The 23861-nt window shown below is 41.1% G+C and overlaps 1 protein-coding gene across 1 annotated transcript in view; it reads left to right on the forward strand.

Annotated features, from left to right (window-relative positions):
• The first annotated feature begins 2215 nt into the window (after positions 1-2215).
• KNTC1 (kinetochore associated 1) overlaps positions 2216-23861 on the forward strand; it is a 94283-nt gene continuing 72637 nt past the window's right edge. The window contains exons 1-15 of the mRNA XM_030821571.1: positions 2216-2344; positions 5649-5769; positions 9269-9384; positions 10602-10680; positions 12949-13026; positions 14490-14524; positions 15064-15174; positions 17074-17167; positions 17520-17572; positions 18323-18438; positions 19138-19192; positions 20950-21048; positions 22534-22577; positions 22673-22738; positions 22840-22915. Of these exons, the coding sequence (XP_030677431.1) occupies positions 2216-2344; positions 5649-5769; positions 9269-9384; positions 10602-10680; positions 12949-13026; positions 14490-14524; positions 15064-15174; positions 17074-17167; positions 17520-17572; positions 18323-18438; positions 19138-19192; positions 20950-21048; positions 22534-22577; positions 22673-22738; positions 22840-22915 (1272 nt within the window). The remainder of the gene's footprint in view (positions 2345-5648; positions 5770-9268; positions 9385-10601; positions 10681-12948; positions 13027-14489; positions 14525-15063; positions 15175-17073; positions 17168-17519; positions 17573-18322; positions 18439-19137; positions 19193-20949; positions 21049-22533; positions 22578-22672; positions 22739-22839; positions 22916-23861) is intronic.

The raw sequence follows: 23861 nt of genomic DNA on the forward strand, positions 1-23861 counted from the left end.
TGCCTGGCACATAGTAAATAGGTATTCAATAAACATTTGTTGAATAAGTAAATATGGCAGTTATGGGCGGTTTCTCTATTTCACAGATGTGGGAAATTGAGACCCATAAAGGTATTCATTCCAACCTGTCCCTCCTTCTTCATCTCCTCACTCCCACCCAAACACCAGCCACTGAAACTGTTCTCTATTCTCCAAACAGGTTTTGTTTCTATTCCCTTGCTTGTGCTCTTAGGAAGAACTCTTTAAACGTTTGTAAAACTATGATCTTCAATTCTCAGCCCAAGTGTTACCTGCTTCCACCAATAACAAATTAGCTAACACCTAAAATTGAATGTTTGCCATCAACCAAGCATTGTTCTGTGAACATTTAAAACTCAAAACATTGGGAGGCTGAAGCAGAAGGATTGCTCGAGCCCAGGAGATCAAGGCCAGCCAGGGCAAAATAGTGAGACCCTCGTCTCTCAAAAAACCAGAAGTGAAAAATAGAAAACTCCTTCAGGTGGGTACAACTAAATTAGTCCCTTGGTGTTGGTATCCATGGAAGATTGGTTCCAGGACCTCCCACAGATACCAAAACCCTAGGATGCTTAAGTCCCTGTCATTAAATGGCATAGTATTTGTATGTAGCCTAGGAGCATCTGCCTGTATACTTAAAATCATCTCTTGATTACTTATCTTGCCTAACAATGTAAATGTGCTGTGCCTGTAGGTGGAATCTAGGGATGTGGAACACGTGGATATTGAGGGCCAACTGTATATATATATATTTTTTCCAAGACGGAGTTTCACTCTTGTTGCCCAAGCTGGAGTGCAGTGGCACGATCTCGACTTACTGCAACCTCCGCCTCCCGGGTTCAAGCAATTCTACAGCCTCAGCCTCCTGAGTAGCTGGGATTACAGGCGCGCACCACCACGCCCGGCTAGTTTTTTGTATTTTTAGTAGAGAGGGGGGTTTCACCATGTTGGCCAGGCTGGTCTCAAACTCCTGACCTCAGATGATCCACCCGCCTAAACCTCCCAAAGTTCTGGGATTACAGGTGTGAGCCACCGCGCCGGCCTGTATATTCCTATTTTATAAATTAGAGAATTGAGGAACAGAAAGATTAAGTGATCACCCAAGGACCGCTGCCTAGTCATTGGGAAAGAGTACCAAGTCAGAAATTGTTTCTTCCTTGTGCTATACCTTTTATAGATATTGAAACATACTTCTAGTAGCACTTATGAAACCAATTGTAATCATTCGATTATCATTCCCTACCAGTCTTGATCCAAGGATTGTTTTTTTCCTTAGTGTTCTTTTCCCACCCAGACTTCAGGTAATATGGTTTATGTAAACCTTTGCTTTTTGAGATGGGTAAACCTCATAAGGTTTCAAGCTTAGTCTTTGGTCCAGAAACCTAATTCATTTTTTTCTCCTCCCCTTATCATTTTTATTTGTTGTATAATAATACTATGATAGCATCAATGGACTTTTTCTGAACTTCATCTGGAATCTTATCATCCTATGATATCCCAGACAATCTGGCATCTAAACCTTCACTGTTTGCTGCTATACTGGTTAAAGGTTTATTTCTTTTTTTTTTTTGAGACGGAGTCTCGCTCTGTGGCCCAGGCTGGAGTGCAGTGGCACAATATCGGCTCACTGCAAGCTCCGCCTCCCGGGTTCAAGCAATTCTCCTGCCTCAGCCTCTCCGAGTAGCTGGGACTACAGGCACCCGCCACCACGCCCGGCTAATTTTTTTGTATTTTTAGTAGAGATGGGGTTTCACCGTGGTCTCGATCTCCTGACCTCGTGATCCGCCCGCCTTGGCCTCCCAAAGTGCTGGGATTACAAGCGTGAGCCACCGCGCCTGTCCTAAAGGTTTATTTCTAATGAAAACTTGGTATAATTCCAAACTAGACACACAAAGTAATGGAAGCTCTAGGATAAGATCAGAATTGTTGGTTTGTGTGCATAAACCAATATGTTGTTCTCTGGTAACCATCATAGCTCTAGTTCCATTTATGTTATTGGCCCAAAGTGTTTAGTGGCCACAGCAATAACAAGAAGACAAAGATGTCTGTATATGTTAATGTTAGACTTTTGTTTTTGTTTTGTAAGTAAGCGATCTCATTTCCCAAGGAACCGGGTTCTATGCAACAAGATAATATGGTGTCTAATTTTATGTTACAGGAAAGACAGTGGTTCCTGACTCAGGAAGGCAGTCTCAGAAACATGTGGAATGATATTGAGCTGCTAACAAATGATGATACCGGAAGTGGGTACCTGAGTGTCGGTTCAAGAAAAGAACATGGAACTGCTTTATATCAAGTAGATGTGCTAGTGAAGATCTCTTCTGAAAAGGTAGTGATTATTACACTGAGTGTTTGATTCACAGAATTTTTACTGAGTGCTTAGTAGGGCTAGTGGCCCACAGTAAATATTTTGTGAATGAATATAGCACTTCCTCAGGGAATCAAGATTCAATCTCAGATTGAATCCACAGGCTGGAGTGCAGTGGTGTGATCACGGCTCACTGCAATCTCTGCCTCCCAGATTCAAGTGATTCTCGTGCCTCAGCCTCCCAAGTAGCTGAGATTACAGATGTGTGCCACCATGCTCAGCTAATTTTTTGTATTTTTGTAAAGATGGAGTTTCACCATGTTGGCCAGGCTGGTCTTGAACTCCTGGCCTCAAGCAATCCACCCACCTCAGCCTCCCAAAGTGCTGGGATTACAGGTGTGAGCCACCGCGCCCGGCATACAAAGAATATCTACTACTGACTTAGGAAATAAAATGTTACCAATAGAGTTGAAGGCTCTGAGGGTCCATCCCTGAATCTGTGTTCCTCCTATTTCCTACCAGAGTCAAGCACCCTGCTGAGTATGAGGTTTATCCGTGCATTTCTTTCTACATTTTAACTTTCTTCTGTCAGTAATTGCACCATTCTTGCTCCACGCCTGAAACCTTATTCTTTGCTTTCCATAGAAGGTACTATTAGCTGGGTGTGGTGGCACGCACATGTAGTCCCAGCTACTTGGGAGGCTGGTATTTAATTCTTTCTTATTTTTTAACGAAAAAAATTTTTTTTTCACTCAAATGGAATCTGACAGATAAGGCAGGGCATCCACTGGGGACGTTATTCCTAAAGGGAATAAAATTTATGCTTTTGACTTTTTTTTTTAAACTGGCTGATGGGATTTAAAAAAGAAATCATTCTTTATGCAGCTTTAAGCTGGTGTCTGTGGAACTGTGCTGCTTTTTCTTTTTTTTTTTTTTTGAGACAGAGTCTCACACTGTTGCCTAAGCTGGAGTGCAGTGGTGCTATCTCAGCTCGGCTAACTGCAACCTCTGCCTCCTGGGTTCAAAAAATTCTCCTGTCTCAATTTCCCAAGTAGCTGGGATTACAGGTGTGTGCCACCATGCTACTAAAAATTTTTGTATTTTTAGTAGAGATGAGGTTGCCCAGGCTGGTCTTGAATTCCTGGCCTCAAGTAATCTGCCTGCCTTGGCCTCCCAAAGTGCTGGGATTAAAGGCATGAGCCACTGTGCCTGATTTGTACCGCTTTTAATGTACCATGAATCATGTTAAAGGCAGTATAATCCAACAATAAGATAATTAGTATAAGATAAACGTTAGTTATGAGTAGTACAAATCTCATTGTATTTTTTGTCATTAAATTATTTATTAGAGGCAAAAATTTAAAGTACAGCATAATTTCTTTTTTTTTTTTAATTTTTTGAATCCTTCAAGACATCTGAAAGCACAGTTTCTATAATGAGGAAATAACGTCTATTTTTTAGTATTTTTGTTTGTTTGTTTGAGATGGAGTCTTGCTCTGTCGCCCAGACTGCAGTAGAGTGGCGTGATCTCGGCTCACTGCAAGCTCTGCCTCCCGGGTTCACGCCATTCTCCTGCTTCAGCCTCTCAAGTAGCTGGGACTACAGGCGCCTGCCACCACGCCCGGCTAATTTTTTGTATTTTTAGTAGAGACGGGGTTTCACCGTAGTCTCGATCTCCTGGCCTCGTGATCCGCCCGTCTCAGCCTCCCAAAGTGCTGGGATTACAAGCGTGAGCCACCGCACCCGGCCTTAGGCTGTTCTTAAGAAGGAGAACAGTCTAGAGAGAAGAGTCTAGAGAGAACAGTGTGGACAGATCCCTAGAAGATATAGTGCCGTTCCTTTTTTTTTTTTTGAGGCAGAGTCTTGCTCTGTTGCCTAGGCTGGAATGCAGTGGTGTGATCTCGGCTCACTGCAACCTCTGCCTCTTGGGTTCAAGTGATTCTTGTGCCTCAGCCTCCCTAGTAGCTGAGATTACATGCATCTGCCACCACGCCTGGCTAATTTTAGTGTCATTCCTTGTTGGCAGTGCCTTCGTATAACCTTTTACTAGTTGAAGAAGCAAGTAAAAAGATAAGAAGGAGGCCGGGCACGGTGCCTCACACTTGTATTCCCGGCACTTTGGGTGGTTGAGATGGAAGGATCGTTTGAGTCCAGGAGTTCTAGACCAGCCTGGCCAACATAGTGAAAACCCCATCTCTATAAAAGAAAAAAAAAATTAGCCTGTTGTGGTGGTGTGCATGTGTAGTCCCAGCTACTTGAGTTGGGGAGGCATGAAGGTCCCTTGAGCCCAGGTGTTTAAGGCTGCAATGAGTTATGATGGCATCACTGCATTCCAGCCTGAGCAACAGAGGGAGACCCTGTCTCAAAATAAAGAAAAAAATAAGGTAGAAGAGGGATCAGAATGTTGGGGAATTTTCAAGGATTACACCTGGAGAAGATGACTTTTGAAATAGTCATAAAATGAGGTGATTAGCTGTATTTTGTCAGGGAAGAATAGGACTGGTTAACATTTATTGAGTATATACTATGTGCAGGACTCTCTCCTAAGCCCTTTACATGAATTCATTTAATCTTTATTCAGGTGAACCTTGTAGGTATTATTATTGTTACTCTTTTACAGGGAGTTAGTTGACGCATTTGCCTAAGATCACTTAGCTAGTAAGGGACTGAGCTTCCTCAACCACTAATCTGTCCAAGTGCTTCAAGACAGCTATGTGTGGGAAGCTCTTGGCAACAGAAACTGAATACTGGAGACTCTGATTTGGCTTGTCTAGTGTTTTTAAAAATGTTGACTTAGCTGCCAATATTTAAAAATCAGAACATTTCACATAAAGATCCAGCTTCTGTTGATGAATTGGGAGATATGGCCATGCCAGTGCTGCATCCCCACCGGGCTTCCCACTGGCTGGTGTGAAGTAGATTCTATTCTTTCGTGTCTGTGGGGGCATGGACCCTCCAGTTCACAGTTCACCACCGTTCCCCTGCCTAGGGTACCCACGGCACCAAGACTTTATGCCAATCTTGATTAATTCATTATGTTAATGTCTGGCTCCTGCAGCATAAAGTCAATCCTGGGGAAACAAGGACTTGAACATGAGAATCCTTTGCCCTTCCTGCTCATCCTAAACTGTTTTTCTACTTAGGATCCTGGATGGATTCAAGAGATACCATACAAACTCGATGATTAATTAGATAGAGGGGCTAAAGAAAAAAAGCCTGTCAAGTATTAAAGTGGGATATTTGGGAATTTGATGATACTATTAGTGAGTATTGTTAAACGCGTATAAAAATGTTTGAATTTTCGTCATGCTTTTCTCTCCCACAGGCCTCATTAAATCCAAAGATACAGGCATGCAGCTTAAGTGATGGGTTTATTATTGTGGCTGACCAATCAGTGATATTGCTTGACAGTATTTGTAGATCACTTCAATTGCATCTTGTCTTTCGTAAGTATAATGTAATGAAGTAAGATAAATTGGAAGTCAAATATATCTGCTGCCAATTTCTGCTGGATTGCCTCCTCTTTAGTCCATTATTTCTAAGATTTCAAATTAGACCAATTTCAAGTAATTAAGCTTGAGTGCTTAGTGCCTTATTTGCTTTGGGCACTAGAGTCAAAGGACACTGAGATGATCCCTTCTCTCAATACATCTGAGGGGAAATACACATGTAAAGCAACAACTTAGTTTACTTGCTTGTGTTAGAATACTGTGGAAAACACGAGCTCATTTGTGTTCAAATTCCTGAATCTTGTACAGAATTTCAGTATCATTAATGGGTATTTGCATATTTGTAGAATTAATAGCTCTCTAAAAATCCTTTAACATACTTATAATTATGAATTAATTCTTCATCGAGCTACAAGGCTTTAAGTACATGCAAATGTGGATTTGAGAGTGAATTAAAGCTGGGTGTGGTGGCTCATGCCTGTAATCCCAGCACTTTGGGAGACTGAGGCCACCGGATCACTTGTGGTCAGGAGTTCAAGACCAGCCTGGCCAACATGGTGAAACCCCGTTTCTACTAAAAATACAAAAATCACGCCTGTAATCCTTGTACTTTGGAAGGCCCAGGTGGGTGGATTTCCTGAGCTCGGGTTTGAGACCAGCCTGGGCAACACAGTGAAACCCTGTTTTCTCTACTAATATACAAAAATTAGCTGGCTGTGCTGGTGTGCGCCTGTAGTTCCAGCTACTCGGGAGGCTGAGGTAGGAGAATTGCTTGAACCTGGGAGGTGGAGGTTGCAGTGATCCAAGATCACGCCACTACACTCCAGCCTGGGTGACAGAGCAAAACTCTGTCTCCAAAAACAGCAACAACAACAAAAATTAGCTGGGCATGGTGGCATACGTGCCCAGTGAGCCAAGATTATGCCATTGTACTCTAGCCTGAGTGACAGAGTGAGTCTTGTCTCAAAAACAAAAAAAAAAGAGTGAATTAAGGGGTAAGTCAGTGATTGTACTGAGCTTAGGCAAGAATATTATGAAAGTTTTGTTTTTGTTTTTGTTTTTTTTTTTTTTTGAGATGGAGTCTCTCTCCCTCTGTCATCCAGGCTGGAGTGCAGTGGCACAATTCAGTCCACACCATTCTTCTGCCTCAGCCTCCTGAATAGCTGGAACTACAGGCGCCCACCACCACCCCTGGCTAATTTTTTGTATTTTTTTTTTTTTTTTTTTTTTTAGTAGAGACAGCATTTTACCATGTTAGCCAGGATGGTCTCGATCTCCTGACCTTGTGATCTGCCCGCCTCGGCCTCCCAAAGTGCTGGGATTATAGGCGTGAGCCACCACACCCGGCCCCGAAAGTTTTTTTCTTTCTTGAGTAGAATTTTTTTTTTTTTTTTTTAAGATGTAGTCTCGCACTGTTGCCTAGGCCGGAGTGCGGTGGTGTGATGTCGGCTCACTGCAACCTCTGCCTCCAGGGTTCAAACAATTCTCCTGCCTCAGCCTCCTAAGTATCTGGGACTACAGGCGCCCATCACCATGCCCTGCTAATTTTTTTTTGTATTTTTAGTAGAAACAGGGTTTCACTATGTTGGCCAGGCTGGTCTCGACCTCATGATCCGCCCGCCTCGGCCTCCTGAAGTGTTGGGATTACAGATGTGAGCCACCGTGCCAGGCCTTTTTTTTTTTCTTTTTCCTGAGACAATCTTGCTCTGTGGCCCAGGCTGGAGTGCAGTGGTGCTCTCTCAGCTCACTGCAACCTCCACCTCCCAGGTTCAAGAGATTCTTCTGCCTCAGCCTCCCAAGTAGCTGGGAATACAGGCGCCTGCCACCATGCCTGGTAATTTTTGTATTTTTAGTAGGGTCGGGTTTCACCATGTTGGCCAGGCTGCTCTCAAATTCCTGACTTCAAATGATCCACCCACCTTGGCCTCCCAAAGTGCTGGGATTACAGGTGTGAGCCACTGCACCTGGCCATTAAATAGAAATTTTAAGAGAAAGATAGTTGTTGAAACTTTTACATAAGAACTTAGACAACTGAAAAGGAAACAGAACGCATGCATTTTGGAACATATCTTGATTGCAACATGGAGGCAAGAAACTTGTGTTTTATGGAATCTTGACATATTGACCCTGATTGGTCCACAAGATTCACAGTTTCTTCTATGAAATGGTGGGATGTGTAACGATGATCCATTTGTGGAAAGACATTGTGGCGGAATAACCTGAGTTCGTAAGCCAGTTACATACTATTGTTTTTCTCTCTTGTCCCTTCTCTCTTTGCTTTGTTTTCTGTTACCTTGGCCTTCTTGCTTTTGCGTGAATACAACAGGCACTTCCGACTCGATCTTTCCTCGAGCTGTGCCCACCATCTGAATGCTCTGAATGCTCTTCCGTCTTAGTCATTTGGCTAACTTCCTCACCTCTTTCATGTCTCCTGTGAGCTTTCTAATTAACACTGCAAAATGCACCATTCTTCTGAGCTCTCTTACCTGGCTCTACATTCTTTTTCCCAGAACATCTATCACCTTTTTACATGTCTTACAGTTTGTTTATTATGCTAATTGTTTATTGTTTTTTTTTTTTTTTTTTTTTTTTTTGAGACGGAGTCTGGCTCTGTTGCCTAGGCTGGAGAGCAGTGGCGCGATTTCGGCTCACTGCAACCTCCACCTCCTGGGTTCAAGCGATTCTCCTGTCTCAGCCTCCTGAGTAGCCTGGATTACAGGCACATGCCACCATGCCCAGCTAATTTTATATTTTTAGTAGAGACGGGGTTTCACCATGTTGGCCAGGCTGGTCTTGAACTCCTGACCTCAAGTGATCGGCCTGCTTCGGCCTCCCAAAGTGCTGGGATTACAGGTGTGAGCCACCACACCTGCTCATTTATCAGCTATTTCTATCTTAGAATATGAGGTCTGTGACAGTGGTAATCTTTTGTTACTGTTCTCAGATATATGCAAAAGGCCTAGAACAAAGTTTACCATATAGTAAGTGCTCAGTAAATATTTCTTGACCAGCTGCATGCAGTGGCTCATGTCTGTAACCTCAGCACTTTGGGAGGCAGAGATGGACAATCGCTTGAGCCTAAGGAGTTCGAGACCAGTCTGGGTAACATGGCAAAACCTCGTCTGTACAAAAAATACCAAAAATTAGCTGGTCATAGTGGTGTGTACCTGGGGTCCCAGCTACCTGGGAGGCTGAGATGGGAGAATTGCCTGACTGAGCCCAGGAAGTCTAGGGTGCAGTGAACTGAGGTGGTACCACTGCACTCCAGCCTGGGTAGCAGAGCGAGATGCTGTCTCAAAAACAAAACAAAACAAAAAATATTTGTTGACTGAATAAAAGTCAACAACATTCTTTTTTACTTTCATCACATCTGTTTTGCAGTATTTAGAAGTAACTTAAGTAACCATTGGCTTTTTAATGAGAAAAATTTGTATTTTTTTGTATTGAAAATAAGGATTTTCGAAGGAAGCTTGTAACTTTGATTTGAAATTTTCAGATACTGAAGTGGATGTAGTTGGCCTTTGTCAAGAAGGAAAGTTTCTTTTGGTTGGCGAGAGAAGTGGCAACCTACATCTTATTCATGTAACATCAAAACAAACACTACTCACTAATGTAAGATCTTGTTATATTTTAATTTTCATTATTTAAATTCTAAATAATCTCTTAGACAACTAGAACTCTAGCAAACTATTACTCGTGTTTTAAATTAAAACAATGTTTTTTTGAACAATTAAGCTTTGAAGGTGTTACCACAGCTTGGATCCTGAGTTCTTGGCTCTCGTGTAAATAGAAATTAACACCAGGTCAAACAGAAATTTTCCCAGGGAATGTTTAGTAGGATTGTGGCTCAAGGAATCTCAAGGAAACAGCATATGGGAAAGGGATCCCAAGTGCTAGCTCCCTGAAGGGCTTAGCTCTTGTCATTTTGAGGAACCTGAGGTGAAAAAAGGAGTGATTTGTAGGCATGTAGAGGCAGGGAACTTTTAGCACCTGTGAATTTTGATTGCATCCTTTTTCATGTGTTGTATATCTCATTAGCATGTTAAATCTCCATCCCTGGGTGTGATTTTTAGTATCATAATTAGATTAAAATGAGGAAATACTTGGTGAAAGGCCAGAGCTGAAGTTCATCTTGTCTTCAGTTGGCTGGATCTGGTCAGGTGCTTAGCAGGACTGCTAGTGTCCTGATTTAGTAACCTTGGAAGATGGTCAGGTTTTTATTAGGAATGCTAGAGTCCCACTTTAACAACTTCGGGAGAAGTAACTCCAGGAGACAAATGATTAGGTTCTTGTATGGTTGGGAATTCAGCTTGGTCAGCTAAGTCAGGAGCAGGCAGCTTTCTGCTGTGTGATTCCAGTCAGCTTGTTAAGGGAGGCAGGAAGGTAGAGGAGGGAATGCCCAGACATATGAAGCCTTTGGGGTCTTGGTTACCATGTCTCCTGCCTGCCAGGATTGAGTTTCTTCCCTATACTGAATGGTATTTTAAATTAAAAGAATGTTTTTTTGAAAAATTAAGCTTTGAAGGTGTTACCACAGCTTGGATCCCGAATTCTTGGCTCTCACATAAATAGAAATTAACACCAGGTCAAACAAAAATTTTCTTAGGTCAGGTTTAGTAGGCTTGTGGCTCAAGGAATCGCAAGGGAGCAGTCTCGAAGGTTATTTAGTACACTTGTCCAAAATAGTTTTCCATTTTAAAAGTAAGATGTTTAGAATATAGGCAGAATTACTGCTAATGATAATTGATAACTCTAGAGTTTAAAGAATAAAATCCTTGATTGTATTTTTCTGTGTTTAATTTTATTATTTGAAATTAATTTGCATTTAGGCATTTGTTCAGAAAGCTAACGATGAAAATCGGCGGACTTACCAGAATCTTGTCATTGAGAAGGATAGTTCAAATGAAGGTAAGTTTTCTTGAATTTTTTTTGAATGACTTTTTTTTTTTTTTTTAAATGGGAGTCTCCCTTTGTCGCCCAGGCTGGAGTGCAGTGGCGCAATCTCAGGTCACTGCAACCACCAGCTCCCAGGTTCAAGCGTCTCCTGCCTCAGCCTCCTGAGTAGCTGGGATTACAGGCATGTGCCACCACGCCTGGCTAATTTTTGTATTTTTAGTAGAGATGGAGTTTCACTATGTTGGCCAGGCTGGTCTCAAGCTCCTGACCTCGAGTGAGTGATCCACCTGCCTGGGCCTCCCAAAGCACTGGGATTACAGGCGTGAGCCACTGCACCCAGCCTGAATGACTTCTGACTAATACCCAATCAAAAATTCAAATTTGTGGTTAATAAATTATATAAAATCATTATTATGCTACCTACATTTTTTCTGATTTTTTTTTTTTTTTTGAGACGAAGTCTCCCTCTTGTCCCCCAAGCTGGAGTGCGATGGCGCGACCTCTGCTCACTGAAACCTCTGCCTCCCGGGTTCAAGCAATTCTCCTGCCTCAGCCTCCCGAGTAGCTGGGATTATAGGCACCTGCCACCATGCTCGGCTAATTTTTTGTTTTTAGTAGAGATGGGATTTCACCATGTTGGCCAGGCTGGTCTCGAACTCCTGACCTCAGGTGATCCACCCGCCTCAGGTGATCCGCCTGTGAGCCACTGTGCCCGGCTTTTTCTGTATTTTTTTACACATTTTTTCCTATCAATGCAATTAATATCGTAAGAAACAATTTTTAAGTTTTTGAAAAAAATTTTTAAAGCTCTTTTTAGATGTTTAAATATATACTTTTCCTAAATATAATATTCTAAACTTATTTTTACAGTTTTGAGATTTCTATAGGTTACCAAGGAGACATTATATTCTTTTAAAATGTGTTTCTGGGCTTCAGTATATTTATTATATTTTTACTTCAACAAATGTTAACTGGTCCTTAGTTTATTTTGATATGTCTGAGATTTTTTTTTTCTGGCACATGAAGTTTGTTGTTTTAATAAAAGTTTCAAAAGAAGTTAACAGTGTTTTTGCAAATAACCTACTAGTTCTTTGTAAATAAGTTTTATCTGTAACATTACTATAATATTTGATCATTAGAATTTAAATGAGCAGGCTGTGTGTGGTGGCTCACATCTGTAATCCTAGCACTTTAGGAGGCTGAGGTGGGAGCATCGCTTGAGTCTAGGAGCTTGAAACCAGCCTGGATAATATAGAGAGACTGCCACCTCTACAAAAAATAAAAAATTAGCCAGATGTGTTGGTGTGTGTCTGTAGTCCTACTTTCTCAGGAGGCTGAGTTGGGAGGATCTCTTGGGCCTGCAGTGAGCTGCGATCGTGCCATTGCACTCCAGCCTGGGAGATAGATTGAGACCCTGTCTCAAAAACAAAAAACAAAAAACAAAACTTCAAATTGACATATTTTTAAGGTAGTTCCAGGTACTGTTTGTTTGTGCTTGCCTGCCTTCTTTCCTTCCTTCCTTCCTTCCTTCCTTCCTTCCTTCCTTCCTTCCTTCCTTCCTTCCCTCTTTCTCTCCCTCTCTTTTTTTTTTTTTTTCTGAGATGGAGTCTCACTCTGTCGCCCAGGCTGGAGAGCAATGGCGCAATTTCGGCTCACTGCAACCTCCACCACCCAGGTTCCAGCAATTCTCCTGCCTCAGCCTCCTGAGTAGCTGGGACTACAAGCACGCACCACCACAGCCAGCTAATTTTTGTATTTTTAGTAGAGACAGGGTTTCACCATGTTGGTTATGCTGGTCTGGAGCTCCTGACCTCGTGATCCACCTGCCTTGGCCTCCCAAAGTGTTGGCGTTATAGGCCTGAGCCACTGTGCCCTGCCTCTTTCTCTCTTTCTTCGAAAGCCACATTCAAACAGACACTGGTTTAAATTTTATATCCATGTGCCTTTTAAAGTAACTGATTCCCGGCCGTGAGCGGTGGCTTACGCCTGTAATCCCAGCACTTTGGGAGGCTGAGGCAAGCAGATCACGAGGTCAAGAGATCAAGACCATCCTGGCCAACATGGTGAAACCCTGTCTCTACTAAAACTACAAAAATTAGCTGGGCATGGTGGTGCACGCCTGTAGTCCCAGCTACTCGGGAGGCTAGGGCAGGAGAATCACTTGCACCCTAGAGGCAGAGGTTGCAGTGAGCCGAGTTCGTGCCGCTGCACTCCAGCCTGGCGACAGAATGAGACTCCGTCTCAAAAAAAAAGAAACTGATTCTGATTTTATTTCAATAGGTACCTATTATATGCTACTTCTTACATACAGTGGATTTTTTTGTATTACAAACCTTCAGCTTTTAAAAATTCAACAAGGTAAGTAATACATTATATTTTTGTTATTGATTTGCAGCAATATTTACTAGTTTTATTAATTTAATAGTAAAATTTTAAGTACTCTCTTTAAGCTTATTTTATCTTAATTGTATTTAGTTATAATTGGGTATACTTTTAAGTATTCAGAGTACACTTATTCTCTATTAGAGCTGGAACAGTATCTGAATAAATGTAATTTTGGTATGGCCTTCAAGGAGCTTAGTTTGGGGAGATAAGCTTCAACAGTTTGGTTGAGGAGACAAGACATATGCTAGCACAATAATAAATGCTTTTTAATGTGGTGAATGAACCTGGAAATGGAAATGACTATGTAGTGTTAATAGTGCAGAACAGGGCTGGGGTGGTGGCTCACGCCTGTAATCCTGGCACTTTGGGAGGCCAAGACGGGCAGATCACCTGAGGTTGGGAGTGCAAGACCAGCCTGACCAACATGGAGAAACCCTGTCTCTACTAAAAATACAAAATTAGCCAGGCAGGGTGGCAGATGCCTGTAATCCCAGCTACTCGGGAAGCTGAGGCAGGAGAATAACTTGAACCCAGGAGGCAGAGGTGCGGTGAGCCGAGATCGCGCCGTTGCACTCCAGCCTGGGCAGCAAGAGCGAAACTCTGTCTCAAAAAAGAAATATATAGTGCAGAACAATAATGTAAAATATGTTTTAAGCTAGTAGTCTGGACCATTTATCCCTCTGAGCCAAGTGAAATTATTTGAGGAATGGATTTGGAACAGGTATTTAACATTTTATTTTATTTTATTATTTTTATTTATTTATTTATTTTTGAGATGGAGTCTCGCTCTGTCGCCCAGGCTGGAGTGCAGTGGTACGATATTGGCTCACTGCAACCTCTGCTTCCCAGGTTCAAGTGATTCTTGTGCCTCAGTCTCCCAAGTAACTGGGATTACAGGTGTGCGCCACCACACCTGGCTAATTTTTGTATTTTTACTAGAGGCGGGGTTTCACATGTTGGCCAGGCTGGTCTCGAACTCCTCACATCAAGTGATTTGACCGTCTCGGCCTCCCAAAGTGCTGGGATTGTAGACATGAGCCACTGCGCCTGGCCTAAGTGATATTTTAAAAATATTGACTTGCCAGGCCTGTGCTACGTCTTGGGTATATGACAAGATCGAAGATTTGTTTTCCATAGCTTAATGGTGCAGCTAGAAAAGTAAGAGCTATTCCAAACAGTGAGAAGCGCAGGAGAGTTGGAGTATGGAGAAGATCCCCTTAGTAGGAAGAGAGGTGGTAAGGGTAGGTATGGAGAGGTACTGGCTGGTGCCCTGAATTTAACATGTCACAGCATATTTTGGTCAGGGGCAAAACTTGATTATCACCAGTGTTCTTTGAACTAGATTGTACTTAATTTTACCTTGACACAAAACAGGTGACTCGTGTTATTTTATAGATTAATACTATACATTTGGCCTGCTTTCTTTTTTAATGCAGCAATTGAGAATGTAGACTTCAGAACAGCAAAAAAGGTAAGAAAATAAATCCATATTGTCCTCTTAAAAAAATTACATTTAATGTAAATGTAGTAGAGTGTTTCTGTATATAATTGGTCTACTTCTTGATATTTTAGAAATTATTATGATATAATATTTTAATAACATTTTTATTTAAAAATACATTTAGGCCGGGCGCGGTGGCTCATGCCCGTAATCCCAGCACTTTGGGAGGCCGAAGGGGCAGATCACTTGAGGTCGGGAGTTCGAGACCAGCCTGACCAACATGGAGAAACCCCATCTCCACTAAAAAATACAAAATTAGCTGGGGGGTGGTGGCGCATGCCTGTACTCCCAGCTACTCGGGAGGCTGAGGCAGGGAATTGCTTGAACTCGGGAGGCAGAGGTTGTGGTGAGCCAAGACTGCACCATTGCACTCTAGCCTGGGCAACAAGAGCAAAACTCTGTCTCAAAAAAAAAAATTATAACTGATTGATATCAACTGATTTTAGTGATTTTATGGAGCATAAATATGTATTATGTATGAGACATTCTTGTTGTTTTTAATTTTGCAGTTACAAGGACAAATCAAGTCCAGTTTTATTTCTACTGAAAATTATCATACTCTTGGTTGTCTCAGTCTTGTGGCTGGAGATTTAGCAAGTGAAGTTCCTGTGATAATTGGGGTAATTGTTTTTATACAGTTTTGTTTTTTGTTGCCTAAAGCATTTTCTCACAAAAATGTTTTTGTTTTGGTTAAATTGCAAAATAATTTGTAACATATATCCGAAACAAGGAAATTATAAAATTAAGGTAATTAAAAATAACTCAAATAAATTTCTGTCTTGGAAAAAATATTGCATCTTTACTTTCCCTAGTCTTTACCTGAAGTACAGCATTTTTTTCAATTATGAGAGCAGACAAAAATGATAGAAAACAAAACCAAAAAATTCCATTGTTATAGTACCTGTGACTTTGTCATTTATGGAAAAACAGCACAGTATTGCAGGTGTCTTGAAATAAATATTTACACACCACTACTTCAAAATTATGGTCATCATAGGTTTTCTAATAGGAAGTGTAATTACTACTGGTGACATACTCACAGGGACTGCTGATTCTACTGCTTTTTGTTTTTTGGGGTTTTTGTGGCCTACATTCATAAGTGAAAGAAATTCTGTTTCAGATGGAGATTAGTGAAAATAAAGATGTAAATTTTTTGCCCATGCAGCTTCACAGATCCCTTGAATCTTGAAATAAGTCAGGTTAAGAACCTTGGTGTTAGAGAATGGTCCTAAAGAGTAAAGTGTATTTGATGTAATCCCTGCCTCCTAAGTGATTCTACGTTATTCTTAGTCTTGGCTAGCTAGGCTACTTGCAAGTTTTGTTATTAGTGAAATGGGAACGTGGACAAGGATGCACGTAGAAAAGCACAATTCATTCACAACCATTGGCATGTATACCTTGCCGTATAATGTCTTATATCTCATGTTGCATGTAAAAAGTAACATTTCATTATTGGTATGTCACTTCCAATAACCCTGATCATAATTTCTTTGAATTTTGGGGAAAAATACCTAATGTTATATTCAAAGAATAGGCAGAAACTCAATATAATTACGACGTTTACAATATTTTTACTTGCCAAATTTATATATTAAGAAGTAGTCAGCTGCGTCTCATGGCATGCCTCTATGGTCCCAGCTACTTGGGAAGCTGAGGCAGAAGAATTGCTTGAGCCCAGGAGTATCAGGCTGCAGTAGCTCTGATCACACCCGTGATCACGCCATTTCACTGCAGCCTGGCAACACAGTGAGATCCCATCTTTAAAAAGAGAAGAAACAAAACAGAGAGAAAAGAAGCAGTCATATTTCCACATTGAGCATATCTAATTTGACATTTCACCAGGGTTTCAAATAATTTAAAATTAATATTTATAAATTTTTTTCCAAATATTTATATTTTAATGAAAATACTTATCAAAGACTATATTTTAATCATAATCCTGGAAGAGGTCTTAAAAGTTCACTGCGTGTCTTTAGTGCTAGTTGCCTAAATAGACTCATTAAATATTTATGTGAAGGCTGGCATGGTGGCTCATGCCTGTAATCCCAGCACTTTGAGAGGCTGAGGCGGGAGGATTGCTTGCACCCAGGAGGTTGAGACCAGTCTCAGCAACATAGGGAGACCCTGTCTCTACAACAAATAGTAAATTAGCCAGGTGTGGTGATGCTCACCTGTAGTCCCAGCTACTGGGGAGGCTGAGGTGGGAGGATTGCTTGAGCCCAGGAGTTTGAGGCTGCAGTGAGCTGTGATCACTGCCCTCCATCCTGGGCAATGGAGTGAGACCCTGTCTCAAATTAAAAAAAAAAAAAATTGTAATAACCATGAATTCCAATAGTACACTGTTTTTTTCATTCTCTTCAGAAACCAGGAGAGGAACTAGAAGATGAAACCTAGTTAAGTTAGAATATGTAAATATATTTTAAAATTAGTAACCTATAAAACTTACATGTTTCTACTTTGAGGAAGGTTCGGGTCTAAGAATGAAATTTGCATTCGAAGTACTGTGTTCATTTTTCCAGGGAACCGGTAATTGTGCATTCTCAAAATGGGAACCAGATTCTTCCAAGAAAGGAATGACAGTTAAGAACCTTATTGATGCAGAGATTATTAAAGGTAAAATAAGTTAATGAAACTACTTTAGACAATTATTAGTAAGTTTTAATTTTTATGTCAGTGTACTTAGGCTGACATATGGGTCATTTTACCCTACCAGTCTTTGAAACAAACCAGAATAGTTTGATTGTTGTTCACATACAGAACAGTTCTTGACATGTTACAGTTGTTACTCTTCATTTTGGGAGGTTTTACATATTAGTAATCACCTAACAGAAATAGAGGCAGGAATAAATGAAAATGGGACCCAGTAATTATATAGTTCTGCCTTTCTGTGAATATGTTAGTTTACTATTTAGATATATGAAATATTGAAATAAAATCCTTAGACATCTTATTTTCTCTTTTGTAGGTGCAAAGAAGTTCCAGCTGATAGACAATCTACTTTTTGTTCTTGATACTGATGTAGGTTTCTTGTTTCTCCTTCAATATTTTTACTTGATATGTTTTACAACAAATATGTTGTCAGACTTACAAAGGCAAGGGTTTTAGCTAGGGTGGTTAACTATCTTGTGTGCTGTGCTTTATTTCAGTATACGTACCAAAAAGTTGATCCTGAACTGTAAATTTTTTTTTTTTTTTTTTTTTTTTGAGATAGAGTTTCGCTCTTGTCGCCCAGGCTGGAGTGCAATGGTGCGATCTCGGCTCATTGCAACCTCCGCCTCTCAGGTTCAAGCGATTCTCCTGCCTCAGCCTCCCAAGTAGCTGGGATTACAGGTGCCCACCACCACGCCGGCTAATTTTTTGTATTTTTAGTAGAGACGGGGTTTCACCATGTTGTCCAGGCTGGGCTCGAACTCCTGACCCCAGATGATCCACCCACCTCGGCCTCCCAAAGTGCTGGGATTACAGGCGTGAGCCACTGCGCCTGGCCTAAAATGTAAATTTTTAATCATTAAGAAGACGCGTAGGCTAGGTGCGGTGGCTAGCCTACTAAAAATACAGAAAATACAAAAATACAAAAACTTAGCCAGGTGTGGTGGTGGGCGCCTGTAATCCCAGCTACTCGGGAGGCTGAGGCAGGAGAATCTCTTGAACCCGGGAGGCAGAGGTTGCAGTGAGCCGAGATTGCACCATTGAACTCCAGCCTGGGCGACAAGAGTGAAACTCTGTCTCAAAAAAAAAAGACATGTAAATGAAATGTCTCTATTGCAGAACGTGCTGAGTTTATGGGATATTTACACTCTAACTCCTGTATGGAACTGGCCCTCTCTTCACGTAGAAGACTTTCTTCTTACTACAGAAGCAGACTCTCCTTCATCAGTCACGTGGTATGTTATGACTATGGCTAGTAGTCATTTCCCTTCTGTTAGTACCAGGTATCTTGTCTGGTTTTGTTCAGATCATTTATTTTTTTTATTTTACATTCTAAACAACACTGTGAGACAGTCTGACAGAGTAAAGACCGTTTGCAAAATTCATTGGGAACACTTAGGCAATATGAACCTCCAAGTCATTGTGTTAGAAACTGTCAGTCTGGGCATAAACATGGAGAAATGGAATACAGTGTCTATTACATTTTATTTATTTATTTATTTATTTTTTGAGATGGAGTCTCGCTCTGTCACCCAGGCTGGAGTGCAGTGGTGCAATCTTGGCTCACTGCTAGCTCCGCCTCCCGGGTTCACGCCATTCTCCTGCCTCAGCCTCTCCGAGTAGCTGGAACTACAGGTGCCCGCCACCACACCCGACTAATTTTTTTTTTTGTATTTTTAGTAGAGATGGGGTTTCACCGTGGTCTTGATCTCCCGACCTCATGATCTGCCCGCCTCGGCCTCCCAAAGTGCTGGGATTACAAGCGTCAGCCGCTGCACCTGGCCTACATTTTATTTTTTTATCAAGAGTGTTACTTTAACTTAGTTTATATCTTGTAATTGGCAAAGCTTTGTTTTTAAATTGATAGATAATATTGTATGTTTTTATTGTGTAAAAGCTTACTTGAATTATTTAAAGCTTCTTTTCTCTTTTAGGCAAGGAATTACAAATCTCAAATTAATAGCTCTGACAGCATCAGCTAATAAGAAGGTATTGGAAAATTTTATTTTGTGCTTGCCTATATTATGTGTTACAAAAAGCATTAGTGAATACAAAAGTAGACGTTAGATAGTACAGCATATTAGCTTAGTTCACACAGAAACTTGACAATCAGAAATAATCCTGCAGAACTCTTTTTAAAGTAAAAAGTTATAAATCTTGACTCCATATTTTAAATGGAGCACTTCAGGAACCAAAAATGCCCATAGGAAAGTGTTTATTTTATTTTGTTATTTTTTTTTTTTGAGATGGGGTCTCGCCCTGTCCCCCAGGCTACAGTGCTATGGCACAATCTCGGCTCACTGCAACCCCCCACCCCCTGGGTTCAAACGATTCTCCTGCCTCAGCCTCCCAAGTAGCTGGGATTACAGGTGCCTGCCACTACGTCCAGCTAATTTTTGTATTTTTAGTAGAGACGGGGTTTCACCATTTTGGCCAGGCTGGTCTCTATTTCCTGACCTCGTGATTTGCCTGCCTCGGCCTCCCATAGTGCTGGGATTACAGGTGTGAGCCACTGCACCCGGCCCAGGAAAGTGTTTATTAGAGTGACTCTTACGTAGTTCTGGCACTGAGGAATTACATTTCACCTTAAATACAAACTGTAGAATGGACTTAAGGCATATATATGGATTTTCATTCAACAGATTTGGAATATGGGGTAGAACATCATTTCATATGTAACATTTAAATCATATAGTAACAAGCTGGGTGCGGTGGCTCACACCTGTAATCCCAGCACTTTGGGAGGCCAAGGCAGGTGGATCACCTGAGGTCAGGAGTTTGAGACCAATCTGGACAACATGGTGAAACCCAATCTCTACTAAAAATACAAAAAATTAGCCGGGCGTGGTGGCGTGCACCTGTAATCCTAGTTACTCGAGGGGCTGAGACAGGAGAATCGCTGGAACCTGGGGTGCAGAGGTTGCGGTAAGCTGAGAGTGCACCAGTGTACTCCAGCCTGGGCAACAAGAGCGAAACTCCATCTCAAAAAAAGTAAAATGAGTCATACGGTAACAGACTTACTTATAAATGCTTATTGTTTTGCATTTAGCTTTGTACTGTGTGTTTTATTTATTTATTTAGAGACAGTCTCACTCTTTCACCCAGACAGGAGTGCAGTGGTGCAATCTCGGCTCACCACAACCTCTTCCAGGTTCAAGCAATTCTCCTGCCTCAGCCTCCCAAGTAGCTGGGATTACGGATGTGCACCACTATGTTCCAGCTAATTTTTTTGGTATTTTTAGTAGAGACGGGGTTTCACCATGTTGGCTAGGCTGGTCTCCAACTCCTGACCTCAAGTGATCCACCCGCCTCGGCCTCCCAAAGTGCTCCCATGTGTTTTTTTTGTTTTGTTTTGTTTTGTTTTTGAGACAGTCTCACTCTGTCGCCCAGGCTGGAGTGCAGTGGCGCAATCTCGGCTCACTGCAACCTCCGTCTCCTGGGTTCCAGAGATTCTCCTGCCTCAGCCTCCCCAGTAGCTGTGATTATCCCAGTAGCTGTGATTACAGATGCACACTGCCACACCCGGCTAATTTTTTGTATTTTAGTAGAGACGGGGTTTCACTGTGTTGCCCAGGCTGGTCTCGAACTCCTGAGCTCAGGCAGTCCAAAGTGCTGGGATTATAGGCATGAGCCACCACGCCCAGTCGCTCCCATGTGTTTTAATCTGCTCTTAATTGTGAAGTGCTGTTTTGTACTTGCACGTTTAAATTGATCTGCTAAATTAATTGCTCTGCTATTTTTCTTAGATGAAAAACCTCATGGTTTATTCATTACCTACAATGGAAATACTATATTCTTTGGAAGTATCTAGTGTTTCTTCTCTGGTCCAAACAGGAATTAGCACAGTAAGTTTATTTGCATTTTAAAGTATTCTTTTAACTACTTTTTTCTTCATCCATTATCTAATCAGTGATCATTAAAAGCCTTAATAATTAAGCTAAGCATTAGTGGAACCTAGTGGAAACCTGGATAAATTTCAGGTTTATAACTGTATTTATTAATAGAGATCCTCAAATATACTTACTTGATAGTCTAAGGTTAGTCATCGAATTAAAAAAAAAAAATCAAAACATCAGTTATCTGCTTATTCTTCTTTCTTGTGTCTCTACAGGAAGTATAGATGATAATGGGAGATGGAGACTATTGCTGTTACATATTTATGTAACTATTTTTCATATTTATGTAACTAATTTACATATTTAAAAAATATTTTACCATATTTGTTTAATTTCTTTTTACACACACACTATAGTTTTCCAAACTTTGGAAATTACTTGTAGACATCATGACCTGTCACGCCTAAATCTTCAGCAGGTATCTCCTAAAAATAAGGGCATTCTTCTATAATGCAATTATCATACTCAGAAAATGTAACATAAATACAGTACTATTTATTATAAACTCTTCTAGATTTAAATTTTACCAATTGGGCCAATTACTTTAAAGCTATTTTTTTTCTTATTCATGATCTAATCACGAATCACTCATCAAATTTAGTTCTCTATGTGTTTTTGTTGTTGTTGTTGTTGTTGAGACATGGTCTTGCTTTGTTGCCCAAGTTGTAGTACAGTCGCTCAATCATAGCTCACTACAGCCTCCAACTCCTGGGCTCAGGTGGTCCTCCTGCTTCAGCCTCCTGAGTAGCTGGGACTACAGGTGTGCACCACCAGGCCTGGCTAATTTTTATATTTTTTGTAGAGAGGGGGTCTCGTTATGTTTCCTGGGCTAGACTCAAGCTCCTGAGCTCAAGTGAGCTTCCTGGCTCAGCTCCCCAAAGTGCTAGGATTACATGTATGACCCATTGCATCTGGTCCGTTTTTTGTCTTTTAAGACATTGACAGTTTTGAAGAGTTGCCACCTTGTGGTTTTGTAGACTGTTTCTCTATTTGGATTTGATTGTTTCATCATGATTAGATTCATGTTAAGCTTTTTTGGCACAAACACTGCACAGGTAATACTGTTTTCTAACCACATCACATTAAGAGGCTCATGGAATCATTTGTCCTGTTATGGGTGATTTTAAATGTGACCATTTGGTTAAGGCAGTTCTGTCAGATTTCCCCATTTGTAAAGTGTTTTTCCCTTAATAGAAAGTAACTTGTGTGATATTATTTTGAGTCTATGGGGTTTATCTTTCCTAGCCATTTTTTTTCCAGTGTTTTTTTTTTTTCTTAAATTTTTGTGGGTACATAGTAGGTATTTATGGGATACCCAGTTGTTTTAAAGTCCATTGATGGATAATTCATGCCTGAACCAGTAGTTAGTCTAGTAATTATAAAATGCATTGCTCTTATATTGGAATTTTAATCATGTTTTTGTTGTTATTGTAGGACACCATATACCTTTTAGAAGGAGTTTGCAAAAATGATCCAAAGTAGGTCATGTTTTATAGTGTTAAGTAATAGCTACATTAAATTTCACGTATTAATATTAAAAGACAAGCGCATTTATAGTTAAAATTTTTTCTAGGTTGTCTGAAGACTCAGTCTCTGTGTTAGTACTCAGATGTCTTACAGAAGCTTTACCAGAAAACAGGTAACTTCTCATTTTTTTTTTTTTTAGCTTTACCCTTTAGTGAATAACTTAAATTCCCTGACTAATAAGCTTTTAACAAAATTTATTTTCCAACTTATCAGATTGAGTCGGTTACTTCACAAACACAGATTTGCTGAAGCCGAGAGTTTTGCCATTCAGTTTGGACTAGATGTTGAGGTAATCATTCATGTATTCATTTGTTCACCAAACAAGTATTTCGTCATGTGCTAGAGGCTGAGGGGACAGACATGTAATATATAATTGGAATTTAGTGTGATTAAGGCTGTAATTAAGATATGACTGAAGTTGATTAGAGATTCAGAGGAAAGAGTGACCCATAGTGGGGCTGAAAGATGTTACTGAGGAGGTCGTTTTCAGGTCAGGTCTTTTTTTTTTTTCTTTTGAGATGGAGTCTTGCTCTGTTGCCCAGGCTGGAGTGCAGTGGTACAATCTCAGCTCACTGCAACCTCCCCCTCCTGGATTCAAGCGATTCTCCTGCCTCAGCCTCCCGAGTAGCTGGGATTACAGGCATGCATCACCATGCCCAGTTAATTTTTGTATTTTTAGTAAAGATGGGGTTTCACCATGTTGGCCAGGCTGGCCTTGAACTCCTAACCTTGTGATCTGCCTGTCTTGTTCTCCCAAAATGCTGGGATTACAGGTGTGAGCCACTGCACCTGGCCTCAGGTCCGGTCTTGAAGGTGTTCCAGACAGACCAGGGAGGGGAAGGGATTCTGGGTATGAGGTCAGCATGGACAGAATGAGGGGGACTTGTGATGCTTCAGGAACTCCTGCTGATTAGGTGGGACTAGGATGTAGGTTATATGGGCAGCAGAGTAAAACAAGATGATGATGCAGAAGTAGGGGCTTCTGTCACCCAGGCTGGAGTACAGTGGGACAATCACAGCTTACCGCAGCCTTGACTTCCCAGGCTCAAGTGATCCTCCTGCTTCAGCCTCCCAAGTGGCTGGGACTATAGGTACATACCACCATGCCCAAGTAAGTTTTAAATTTTTTGTGGAGACAAGGTTTTGCCATGTTGCCCAGGCTGGTCTTGAACTCCTGGGCTCAAGAGATGTTTCTACCTTGGCCTCCCAAAGTTTTGAGATTACAGTCCTAAGCC

The sequence above is a fragment of the Nomascus leucogenys genome, chromosome 10, assembly GCF_006542625.1.
Source record: "Nomascus leucogenys isolate Asia chromosome 10, Asia_NLE_v1, whole genome shotgun sequence".
Taxonomy (NCBI): Eukaryota; Metazoa; Chordata; class Mammalia; order Primates; family Hylobatidae; genus Nomascus; species Nomascus leucogenys.